The sequence below is a fragment of the Muntiacus reevesi genome, chromosome 2 (assembly GCF_963930625.1).
Source record: "Muntiacus reevesi chromosome 2, mMunRee1.1, whole genome shotgun sequence".
NCBI lineage: Eukaryota > Metazoa > Chordata > Mammalia > Artiodactyla > Cervidae > Muntiacus > Muntiacus reevesi.
The window spans coordinates 24892368-24905505 of record NC_089250.1 but is presented as its reverse complement, the minus strand read 5'-3'; the positions used below and the strand labels follow the sequence as shown (position 1 = coordinate 24905505).

The 13138-nt window shown below is 47.9% G+C and overlaps 1 protein-coding gene and 1 non-coding gene across 14 annotated transcripts in view; one reads left to right on the top strand and one right to left on the bottom strand.

Moving 5' to 3' along the window:
* KIAA1217 (KIAA1217 ortholog) overlaps positions 1–13138 on the bottom strand; it is a 346126-nt gene that overhangs the window by 35623 nt on the left and 297365 nt on the right. For all 13 annotated transcript variants that reach the window (XM_065921090.1, XM_065921092.1, XM_065921091.1 and 10 more), the window contains one exon: positions 10154–10320. In XM_065921090.1, the coding sequence (XP_065777162.1) occupies positions 10154–10320 (167 nt within the window). The remainder of the gene's footprint in view (positions 1–10153; positions 10321–13138) is intronic.
* TRNAG-CCC (transfer RNA glycine (anticodon CCC)) lies at positions 5046–5118 on the top strand. The gene has a single exon. It is a non-coding gene; the product is annotated as a tRNA-Gly (tRNA).

The following is a 13138-nucleotide window of genomic DNA, read 5'->3' as shown; positions in this document are numbered from 1 at the left end:
GTCCATCCAGAGAAAGATAGCCTGAGTTCACTTCCTGGTCTTCCTAAGTAGTTCCCAGCCTTCCTAATTAGCTCCCAGTCTTCCAATTAGTTCCCAGTCTTCCGAATTAGTAGCCATGCAATTGTGGGCAAGTTATTAATCTCTCCATGTCTCCAAAACAAACAGAAAGGGACAGTAGTAGTTCGTATCTCACGGAGGCGCCATGGAGCTTCGTGAGGCAATCAAGTGCTCACAGTCGTGCCTGGCACAAACCGAGCTCTCAGTGTAGATGAGCTGTTGTTATCACGGAGGATGACTGTGGGGGCAAGACCTGTGATTTTGTCTGGGAGGGAACCAAATAAAAATGTGCCACCCTTGGGTTACCTCCTCTGAGTGAGTCATGATCATGCTTTCACACTCTCCTCGCTAACGCTGTCTTTTTATTGAGGTCTTAACGACAGTCAGTCTGTTGCTGAAAGGCAACACGTTTGGAGAGTGCGCGGACAACAGCTTCCTGCCATGCTGTCTGCAGCTATGGCTCTGCCCGCAAGGCGTGGGGAGGTCTGGCCCCTGCCCATATCACCAGCCTCCTTGCACCGCAGGCAGCTGGCGCGCTCTCTGCTCCAGCCGCAGGGCCATCCTCTGTTCTTCTGAGAGCCCGACCCCCTTCCTTTCTGCCACGGGGGCTTTGCATGATACACCCTCCACCTGGTTAATTTCCGCCCTCCACAGAGTCTCCAGGACACCGTGCCTGGTACATAGCAGGCACTCAAATATGGGGTGGGCCACAAAGTTCATTCAGGTTTTTCCAGCAAATGTTACAGAAGAACACAAACGAGTTTTTTTGCCAATCCAGTATTTGTTGAATGTGTGAACTGAGTTGGTAATAACAGACAATGGAAAATCCACCATTCTTTGCCAGATGGTAGAAATGCGAGGTGACCTATGGCTCAGTTATGCCTTGAGCTCAGTGCTAATGCCCAGACTTGCTCTGACTACAGTTGCTAAACAGACATAATAAACCAGCTGTTATCAAAATGGCACGCTCAAATTCAAGGCCATGTGTCAAATCCTATAGACCTATTCCCTTTGGGGGTTGAGGGTGAGTGGTAATGGGTACATTGGGGACAAATAAGATGATGATTAAATGTGTCTGAAAGTGATGGATACCTAGGTGCATCCCTGAGAGATTCAGATTTAACTGGTCTGAGGTGCACCTTGGGCACTGGGAATTTTTAAAAACCCCTCAAGGACTTCCCTGGTGGTCCAGTAGCTAAGACAGTGTGCTGCCAATTCAGGGGTCTCAGGTTCAATCCCTGGTCAGGGAACTGGATCCCACAGGCCACAACTAAGAGTCTGCATGCCCCAACTAAAGATCCCTCATGCTGCAGCTAAGACCTGGTGCAGCCAAATAAATAAACAAGAAATGGAAGATATAAGTTATTTAGAACCATCTGAGGTTTTTTTTTGAATGTGTCACCACAGTCTGAGCACTGTGGTCTAAGAACACTTTGAAGGACTGATGACATCACTGTGCTGTGAGCTGAGTGGCAACCCTCTCCCTAACCCTTCTGCCCAAATCTCACAGACAAGCTCCAATAAAATTACGGTCCAATCATCAGTGGATATTGACAGTGGCTATGAAGCCAGAAATTACTGCTAGAATATTTCAAATCCTTAAAATTGAAAATCCAAAGATGGGAGAAGTGAAGCCCTGAGAAGTGAGGTGACTTGTTCAGAGTCAAATTCAACCCAGTAATTTTCCGATCACCGTCTACTAGACAGCACCCGACAGTGGTGTCTGCTGTATTCCCGCACATAGGCAGTTTCTGGCACACAGCAGGTGAACCCAACACGTATTCACTGCTTGAATGACAATACAGTTGACCCTTGAACAACACAGGGGTGGGAGTGCCTGCCCTCTGTGCAAAAATCCAGGTATACGGACCTCCCTCCCTGGTGGTCCAGTGGCTGGGACGCCATGCTCCCAATGCAGGGGGTCTGGGTTCAATCCCTGGTCAGGGAACTAGATCCCTCGTCAGGGAGCTGGATCCCTTCATGCTGCAATTAAGAGTTCACATGCCAGGACTAAAGATCCCACGTGCCACAGCTAAGACCCAGCGCAGCCGGATAAGTCCGTATTTCAAACAACAATCCGAGTGTAACTTTCTAGCCTGCCCTCCATACTCACAGTTCCACATCTTCAGATTTAATCAACCTCAAATGCCAAGATTTCCTGGGTGGCTCGGTGGTAAAGAATCTGCCTGCCAATGCAGGACATGCAGGTTCGATTCCCGGGATGGGAAGATCCCCTGGAATAGGAAATGGCAACCCACTCCAGTATTCTTGCCTGAAAAATCCCACAGACAGAGGAGCCTAGCAGGCTACAGTCCATGGGGTTGCAAAGGCTACAGTCCATGGGGTTGCAAAGAGTTGGACACAACCGAGCAACTGAGCGCACACTGTGAAAACCTATAGACATATCAGAGGAACACAACTGCATGTGATATTCAAATTACTCAACTGGTAACAGAGTCAGGGAGAGACTCTCAAATTATTCTATTCAAGGTGGAGGCAGGGAGAGAGGCCTTGAGTTCCAGGCTGTATGACTCTCCCACCCAGAAAGAGTGCCTTAACTCAGACAGAGGGAGAAGAAACACTGAATTTCCCATAGCACATTGGCTGGTACACGGGCAACAGTAAATAAAATCGCAAAGGACTAAAGACACGCATAGGTTCCGTTTCTACTTTCCCTGGGCCCCCGACCCTCCCTGTCTGGAGTTCTTCCCACCGTCTCTAGGACTTGCTCCCCGTGTGCGCAGAAAGCAGGGCCAGTGCTGACGGCTGCTAGATATAACCCAGACAACCAGTGAGCGCCTGGGCAGCGCAGGGAGCCCTCCTCCGAGCTCCGAGGGGACCTGAACGGGAAGGGAATCTAAGGGGATGTGTGTATACGTGTAGCGGACTCCCTGCAGTACAGGGGAAACTACCAACGTCGTAAAGCAATTGTACTCCAATAAAAATTAATTAAAAAAAAACAGCGCTGAAGGCAGGATGTGTGTCAACCTCTCTCTCAAAATGCTTCAGATAAATTAGCCACCAGCACTTCAGATGATTACAATTTGTTTTTTCTCAGCAGGGATTCTAAATTTCAATTTAAAAGAAAGCTATTAAGATATAGTTTAGGACATCCCTGGTGGTCCAGTGGCTAAGACTCCACACTCCCAAGGCAGGGGGCCTGGGTTCAGTCCCTGGTCAGGGAACTAGATCCCACATGCTGCAACTAGAGGTCCTGAGTGCTGCAGCTAAGACCTGGTGCAGTCAAATAATTTTTTTTAAAAAAAAGATACGGTTGACAAGCTATAAAATATACCCATTTTAATAGTGCACAGGTCAATGGGTTTTGACAAGTGTATACACTGACGAAAGCACAACTAAAAAGGAGACATCTGTTCTCGCCCTAAAAAACCCTTCTCAACACTCGGCACTCAATTTCCCGACCCCCAGCTCAAGGAAACCACCCACCTGCATTTTGTCCCTTAGATTAGTTCTTCCTGTTTTAGAATGTCACACTCATGCAACGGTACACTGTGAAATTTTGTGTATCTGGCTTCTTTCCTTCAGTATATTGTTTTTGAGATCCAGCCATGCTGTTCGGAATTTTAGGGCCTCATTCTTTTTCATACTTAGTGGTTTTCTATTGTGTGGATTTAGTATGTTGTATGTACTAACATTTTAATGTTTTTACATATTGACTTGATTCTGATCTTGCTTATATTCCCTTATGTCTAGAAGCATCTTTTTTTAATTTGATATCACACAATCATGATTGTGAAGTGATTTGTGAGCAATGCCAATTACACTTTGAACTTTTCCATCCATACACTTTTTCCTTTCTTCTTCCAGCCTTACTGCACTTGCTAGGACATTCAGTACAGAGTTAAAGAGAAGTGAGAGGAGGCTTCCTTGGCCACCACGTGGTCCCAATTTTATGGAGAATATGGTCGTGTTTCACCACTAACTATTAACGTTTTCTGTAGGATTTTCAGACATTCTTTGTCAGGTTAAGGGAGTTTGCTTCTACTCCAAGAGTGCTGAGTGTTTTTATCATCGGTATTGAATTTTGTTATATGTTTTTTCTGCATTTACTGAAATGATATGATGGTCTTCTTTATTCTGCTAAAAGGTCAAATACATTGAATCATTTTTTATTCCCCCCATATTAAAACCATCTTGAACTCCTGGGATAAAATCCAGGGTAATGTATTATTCTTTTTATATATTGCTGGATTCAATTGCTAATATTTTGTTAAGGATTTGTTACATACATTTCCCAATGCCAGGGGGGCCGGGTTTGATCCCTGGTCAGAGAACTAGATCCCACATGCTGCAACTAAAATGTGGTGCCCGCAAATAAATAAAAATGTATGAACTAAACACTGAAGAAGAAAAAAAAAAAGACTGAAGCATGGCCTTTCTCTGATCACTACCGAATGCCCCAGGTGATTAATAAAACCGCTCTGTGCTTGCTGGTCAAGACATAAACATCTCCCAGAACTGTGTGAGCTCTGGGAATTCTCTGGCCTCCGACTTTGTGCCTGGATCAGTGTCTTTCACAACACGTGTGCCTGGCCTTAGTCGATGATGGATCCACAGATGGACGTAATTCTTTCCCACAGTTTGCTCTCATTTGGTACTCGGCTCCCCAAATCCTAGCTGCGTCAGCTCCTTGCCCCTAACTGGTCACGTGGTCAGTGCTCTGTTTGGTTTCTCTCTCTGCGCTGTGATCTAAGAAGTGTCAACAGACAGAAAGCTGAGGAAGTTAGAGGTTTCGTCTCCTTTCCTTTCATTCTCCCAAGGGTCACACTCCTGTGCTGTCTGTTGTCCGAAAGTGAATAGAGTTATTTCATGCATTTATTTTTCGGTGTTCCAGTTGTCAACAGTAGAAGGGCAAGAACAGCCGTAGTTATCCCTACATCTCTGGAAGTTTCAGTTGGTTGTACATGCTGTGGCTTGATGTTTTTATAAAACTACTCAAAAATAAAAATTAACTGGACCATGGGACTTCCCTGGTGGTCCAGTGGCTAAGACTCTGCACTCCCAATGCAGGGGACCCAGTTTCGATCCCCGGTCAGGGAATTAGATCCCATATGCCTCTACTAAGACCCAATGTAGCCAAACAAATTCATGTATATTTAAAAATTTTTAACTGGATGAAATAAATTATTTCTGTCAGCTTCCCTGAGAAGGTAGGAAACTGCTTAAACCAAATTCCACTCACCTCAAAATGGACATGTGCCTCACATACTCATTGTGAGTTTTATCGTGAGTTCTTAGGTAAAATCTAAGACTATTCGGCTTGCCAACAGTGTGGTTTAATTGAACTGATTTTGCTGTCTGGCAGTGACAGTAAAGAGGGGCTGTACAATGCATCAGGAAGTTTCATGACTGCCAGACCCCAGGATGACTCCTGACCAGGAATTTTTCCCCAGTTAGCTCCCCAGGCTGCAGGCAAGCAGGTATAGGAGGCCTGCTCACCAAGCACGTGGTATCTGAGAGACGTGCCCCATCTTAGCTGGTGTAGGCATATCGAGGGCTTGATACATTGCATGGCAGCCTGACTGTCATCTCCAGTGCCAGTTCCATTTATTATTTCTGCCTGGTGGGGAGAAATAGGTCTCTCAGTATGGGCCAACACCCTGCGTGCTTTTCTCAGGGACATACATTCCCATGACCGTTGTTTTGAACATCAGAAGATAAACGAGACCCTGGCACATTCCTATGAGGCACTATCTTATAAAAAGACACCTTATGATAACGGTACTGAATTATATCATTTCAAGTACAAGGGCTCGGTGTCCTGCTGTGTTTCTTTTTTATGTTGATGTTTTACCTCCTCCCTCTCTTGGAAGACACGGTAAATTCTCAGTAGTCTTAAAAATGGAACACTGAGTTCAGAATAATCCAATTTTTAATTTATCAAGAAGCAGGAGGAGGAGATGAGGGACCAAGAAGAAAACTGTGGCAACTGGAGAAAGATGTACCCATCTCAACGTTAGGCCAAATTCAAGTTCACAGAACTTGAACCCTCTCTTCCAGAAAGATCTCTCTCCCTTTAGCCCATAAAGAGGGGCAGAACGGCAGTCACTTCTGTGGGTGCTGGATGACCTGCGTAAAACCTAAGGATTGCGGCATTTTGGGACAATGATGCAGCTCCTCACTTTTTTCCTAAATCATACCAGAAAGGGTAATAGGCAAAGATGATCACCTCTGGAAGGGCACATTTGTTAGGAGCTAGGCCTGCCCCTGTCTCTTTCTGCTGTTTTCAGCTAACTGCAGGTGCAGCTCCTACCTGGGATGGGACCATCACAATATAAAAGGTCCATGTAGCTCTTATCAGTTATGAGTAAGTAGAGAACGTGTCTGATTCGTCTCTGGGAAAGAGGTACATTGTTTAGAGTTAGGGCTTTGAAATCACCAAGTGTGTTGTTCATGCATCCAGGGTATTTCTGCTTCACTCGTTGTTGACAGCTGACGGAGATGTCAATTTCTATGTGGCATCTCAATGGACTAAGAATTCATAATGTCTGAAAGCAGTACTTCTCACCCCGGAACGTTCTAGAGTCACCAATGTCTGGTCTTTGATCCACAACCAATGAAGTCAGACTCTGGCAGTGGCACTCAAGTATTCGCATTTTTCTGCAAGGCCTCAGGTGGTTCTTGTGGGTAGCCAGAATTAAGAACTGTTCTCTTAGACTGAAAATTCACATTAGCCTGGAGAGCAGGAAAACGTGAGCAAAGTTCCCGTGGTTTTCATCATCATCATCTCAGGTTCTTTCACCTCCCTCGACATTCTTTTTGCCGTATTTAAATCTACACACCCCACGGTGTCTGCATCGAATTTCTACTTCTGAGAATAATCCATCAATTTTGCAAATGAAATGCTCACACAGGCTATGCCTGACAGTCTAGGATTTTCCCATTGATTTAATTATCTAATTACCGGAGCCGACTGCCAAGCACAAAAAAGATTTCATTCGTTTTCACTATTTTATAACACAGTTCAAAGAACATTTGAATTTCTAATTCAATTTTTGTTCTTTTGAGACTGTTCTGGAGTTTCGGAGCTCTCTAATGATAGCTCCATTATTGGGCTTATAATCACTGTGGGCCTGCACTTCCCTTTTGGTGTATAATACATGTGCCGAGGGGGAACTGGTGCTGAGATGGCTGAGTTATTCTAAACTGGTTTGGTCTCAAATAGACTCCCCTGAAAGCTGATGGAGGCACAGAGGATGCCAAGACTGAGGCAGAAACCAGAGCATCCAGGTTAGGAATCAAAATGCTTCTCTTTCTCTGAGTGTCTGCGCTTTAGAACCACACCAGCATCTCAGCTCAGGAGCACACCTGGGGACTTCCCTGGTGGTCCAGTGGTTAAGAATCTGCCTTGCAATGCAGTGGATGCTGGCTCGATTCCTGGTCAGGGAACTAAGATCCCACATGCTGTGGGGCAACTAAGCCCACTCGCTGCAAGAACTGAGCCTGCGTCACTAGAGAGTCCGTGCACTGCGGCAAAGGATCCCACGTGATGCAGCTAGGACCCAGTGTGGCAAATAAAGACCTGTTTTTTTTAAACAAAGAAAAGAACACACCTGCTCCATGTTCTTTACCCCGAAAGCCAGGAGGGCTGAGCAGTTCGGGGGCAATTAAGGGACCTGTGTAATTAAGACAGCGATCCGGAACTGACTGTAGCACCTCTTTGTTTGAGAAGCTATGATTCTGCAGCTGAGCCTCCTCAGTTCAAGGGTTACAAGGAGTGGCAAGTTGTGGGAGGTCCCTCCCCGGCCCCCCACCCCGGCCAGAGGGCCAAACACGGCCAGCCACTAGCAGGGTGATGCCGCCACCGCATACATCACGGCCCCCGGGTATCAGATTTGCCACACTTCTCAGCAGTTCCACCTCTGACCCCACACCAACAAATGCTCACTTTTGAAAGCAGCAGGAACCACCTTGCAAACGACACATTTAGGAGTTTTTTTCCTCGTGAGGGTCCAAATGTTTAGTCACTAAGTTGTGTCTGACTCTTGAGACTAGGAGCGCACAATTTCCAATTTGACCAGCAGGTGGCAGCAGAAGGCAGATGCAGTGCAAGATGGAGGCTGAACCTCCTTACCACCAGCAAAGAACCCAGCAGCTCACACGCGTGCTGGCCAGCACGCATGCCCTCTGGCCTGCAGATTATGAAATAACCGATTTTTAAATTACCTTATAACATTTTTAGAATGAACTTACATATTTTATATAAAACATCTATGTCTCCTGCGACTTCCCTTTGGTCCAGTGGCTAAGACTCCCAGCTCCCAATGTAGGGGGTCTGGGTCCGATCCCTGATTGGGAACTAGATCCCATGTGCCAAACTAAGATATGCTCGCTACGTGCTCAGTCACTTAAGTCGTGTCTGACTCTTTGCGACCCCATAGACTATAGCCGGCCAGGCTCCTCTGTCCATAGGATTCTCCAGGCAAGAATATTGGAGTAGGTTGTCAACTTCCTTCCCCAAGGGATCTTCCTGATGGAGGGACAGAACCTGCATCTCTTAGGTCTGCACTGGCAGGTGGGTTCTTTACCTGGGAAGCCCAAGACTTGGTGCGGCCAAATAAATACTAACAAAACAAAAACCTCTATTTACAGATTCTCTTGAGATACTGAAACATCTAGAAACGCTGGACTCTCATTTTACCAGGTTAAGGGCTGCCTGGAGTGGAGCGGCGACTGTACGTCAGAGGTGCCAACTCGCCACCGTCCCGCGTCCACTCGCTTGCTGAGTTACTGCCTGTTCACTGCGGGCAGTGAATTGAGCCACCCTGTACACTTCATTTCACTGCAAGTGTCTTAAAAACAGCAAAGCAAGGAAAAGTGAATGCAAAGGATGGGGAACTTCCTGGCGACATGATTCAGGGAGGACTGAAGTGAACTTGCGTGGGAGGTCCGAGGGGTTTGGGATGCGCCGGACTAATCTTTGGAGATCCGAGCGTGAGTTGTGTGATCTGTGATAGGGCTCAGGGCAGGCTCTCAAGCTTCCTTCCCCTCTATTATTTCTCCCGGAGGTAGAGGACAGGGGAAATCACTGTCTTAGCCTTCTTACTCAGGCAATGGGAAGTGGAGGGCTCCTGTATGGCAAGCTGAAGTGAGAGCAGCTGGGGTTTGGAGTGCCCCTTCCTTTCGGGACTCACGCACAGGAGCCTGCCTGCCCCTGAGGATGCCACACGTGTGGCTACTCCCCGCTCCTAACGTTTGTTTGGTGGACCACGAGCTTCCTCTAAGTCGAGGAGGATGCCTGGGCATCGTCTAAGCCAGCACTACATCCTCAGTCACCAGCCTGCCACCAGGGGCAGGGAGGGGTGAGGCTGATCCTCAGAGCAGACACATGATCTCATAAAGATACACCTTCCCAGTTCCTTATCACCCTGGACCAGCCATGCCAAGTCAGATTTATGGGATTTAGTCACCATGCCTGGTGACAGGAAGGGTCATTTTCCCCTGCCCTTTGATTCCCGTGTAATTCATATATTCCTAAGAATGGGGAACGGTAAGGGAAGGATTACGGAAGACACACTATCCAAACAATAATGCAGGTGTTTCTCTCAAATCATCCACGATGGCTCCTTTTCCTTATGAATTCACCCTCTTGCTTGAACTCCTAGTTCTAAATACAAAGGCTTTTTTTTTTTCCCTTGTAAATCCCATGAGCTGCCGGCAGTGCCTCTGCACGTGCTCATGGGGGAAGCACAAAAGCCAAACCCTAGGAAGCAGGAAGTCCTAACTGGCTGTGGGAACGCTCCACCACGGGGCTCCTCTGCTTCCAGCTCTCCTCAAAAAAAAAAAAAAAAAAGAAAACAACAACAACAGATGCTTAATGTTTTTTTCATGTGTAAGAAGCACGCGCAGCTTAAAGAAGTGGCTACAGGCTGTCGTTGCGGCGGAAGGCTCTAGACCAAGATGACGTGTGAGAGAGAGAAGCCCAGGGTGTCACGGCGCCTGCATCCTGGCCCTCAGTTATCCCCACGGAAGGATGCCGCAGAGAACGCCAACAGCAAGATGCAGTGCGGGAGGCGGCGGACGGGAGGGGGAACCTGTGTCAGAGGAGACCGTCCGCGGGGAACGCGGGCTGTACCTGGAGCTGTCGCATCTGCCGCAGCTGCAGCCTGAGCTCGGCCACACTCCGCCTCATGTCGAGCAGGCTCGCGTGGACCGCGGAGGCGCTGGCAGGCGCCAGCTGGCCGGGCGGCCCTGACGACTCCACGACGCCGAGAGTCTTCCCACCGGAAACCTGGGGAGTTCCTAGGAAAAAAGAGCAGCGAAGTCCCTGAGATGCCAGGAAGGGGCAGTCAAAGCTGCAAGTCCCATCCCAACACAGAAAATCCCCATTCCCTCATTGTGTGTGTGTGTGGGGGGGGGGGGGGGGGGAGATCTTTAAAATGATATTGGCTCTCTAATGGACAAAAAGAGGGGAATTGGGTTTAAATAAATTAGGGAACGTGCATCCAGTGTTATAGTACGTGGCCTGGAGAAGTCATGTTCTATAAGTTTGGTGCTGTAAGAAGGCAGATCTCAGGGCGGTAGGTGGAGCATGATGCCATGTTAAAGAAGCTAGCTGCCTGTCTGTGTATCTTATTTATTGGCCTCACCATGCGGCATGTGGGATCTTAGTTCCCTGACCAGGTATCGAACCAATGCCCCCTGCAATGGATGCACAGGGTCCTAACCACTGGACCATCAGGGAAGTTCCTACAATTTTATAATAGAAAAAAATATTAATAATTTAGACCTCTGGGTCCTAACGGGGTACTCATGTGACTGTTCCCTGTGGGCAGATATATCCCAAGAAGATCCACTTAGTTCTGGGCAGAGATTTGGCTGGGGGGAAAGCTAATAATAAGGACTGGGTACTCTCCTGAGTCCCTTGGAATTTCCTGATTAAAAGCAGCAGGCCCTCTGCACACACCTCCTTTAGTGAGGAAATCAGGCCTGATGCTCATATTCTTTGGGAGAAGAAGCAAAAAAAGGCAGCAGACAGAAACTCTTCCTGAACAGTTTTGCCACTGCCATAATTTTTTGCTCCCTGAGTCCAACTTAAATCATCCTCTTGTAGTTCCTAAGTCCATTTAGGAAGGGCCTGATTTGAGCAAGCTTGCTTCAAAAATGCCCCCAAGGGGCTTCCTTGGTGGTCCAGTGGTTGAGACTCGGAGCTCGCGATGCAGGGTGCTAGAGTTCAATCCCTGGTCAGGGAATTAAGATCCCACATGCTGAGTGGCACAGCCAAAAAAAACCAAAGTGACCCCTAAAGGATCCCCAGTAACACTCGAAGGATCAGCAAGGTGTGGAAATCAAAAGGAGATGCCATGCTACTTCCTGTTTACGACAATGGAGTTTGGTGGAACAGGCTTCACGTAGAGAGTAGACAAGGAATCCACAACACACACACAGACACACACACACAGACACACACAGACAGACAGACAGACACACACACACACAGACACATATACAGAAACACACATAGACACACAGACACACACACAGAGACAGACACAGACACACACAGACACACACACAGACAGACACTCTAGACACAGAGACACAGACACACAGACACACAGAGACACACACACACACAGACACAGAGACACACACACAGACACAGAGACACACACAGACACACACACACACAGACACAGACACACACACACAGAGACACAGACAGACACAGACACACATATAGACACAGACACACACACAGACACACACACAGACACACAGACACAGACACACACACACAGAGACAGACACAGACAGACACAGACACACACACACACACACACACACACAGACACAGACAGACACACACAGACACAGACACAGACACACACACAGAGACACAGACACACACACACACACACCCCGTGCCCCTCGGAGGCGCTGTTCAGCCCTCCTTCAGCCCTGGAAGGGAGGAAGTGGGAAGGTGTGCCCAGCCCAGGCTGGCTTCGCACGGCAGAGCCAGCTTGCTGCTCCATGTGCCTGGAGTGCTTAGAGCACAGTGGCCCCTCCGTCCATCTCCTCTCCTTCCCCAGGACACACTGCCCCATGAGCCTCCATGGGCGGCCATGGGCAGCGTGCCAGTGGGCATGGAGGTGTCTCCAGAGTGTCCTCCTGCTTGCTTGGCCTCAGCAACGCTGGTGCAGAGCTGATGGAGCACCACGTCCCTCATCCCTGCATGCCCGTCCTAACAGAACCGGTCTCCCAGCTCTCACAGCCCCCTTGGGGAGTCGGGGGAACAGATGGGAAGCCTTTTAAGGATTAACAAAGGAGCCCCAGCAGACAGACGGTGAGCTTTCTGTTACCTTTATGAGCCCAACCGGTCCCTCATGTCATTACCAACAAAAGTTGGGCTGACTTTTGACCACTTCCCCTCCAGATGGAAAATCCCCCTTGAAAGAGCAAGATAGGGAACTTCCCTGGGGGTGCAGTGGTTAAGACTCCACTCCCAATGTATGGGGCCTGGGTTCGACTGCTGGTCAGGGAACTAGATCCCATGTGCCACGCAACTAAGAGTTCGCGTGTCACAATGAAGATCAAAGATCCCGCGTGCCGCAACTAAGACCTGGAGCAGCCAAATTAACAAACAGTTTTACAAAAGAGTAAGATTTGCTATCTCTGCAGTTACTCCAGAGAGTGTTTAACTGGGAAGGTCCTCAGTGAAAGGACATCCAGTCACATTTTCAACAATAACAGCTTGACCGAGTTAACACAGCGCCTCTGAGACCAAGTATTCTGAAGGGAAGACAATGAATTGGAAGTCTTTAAATCAGTCAAGTCACTTGATCATCACTCCATATCCTCAAGCATAGATGCATGTGTTCATGCACACACACCACACAACGTCATTTGTACAAATAATGACAACGACATCCTCAAGGTATTTCTCCAACAGAAATGACACTGCACTATAGCCAGTTACTGCTGTTCCATAATGAGAACTGTCTGAGAGTTCCTCAGCCAAACGAAGACACACATTCCCTTCCACGATCACGCTTCTCCTCTTCTATTCTGAGGGCACCAGCGCACCTCCCTGCCATCCTCCACAGAGGAGAGGCCCAAG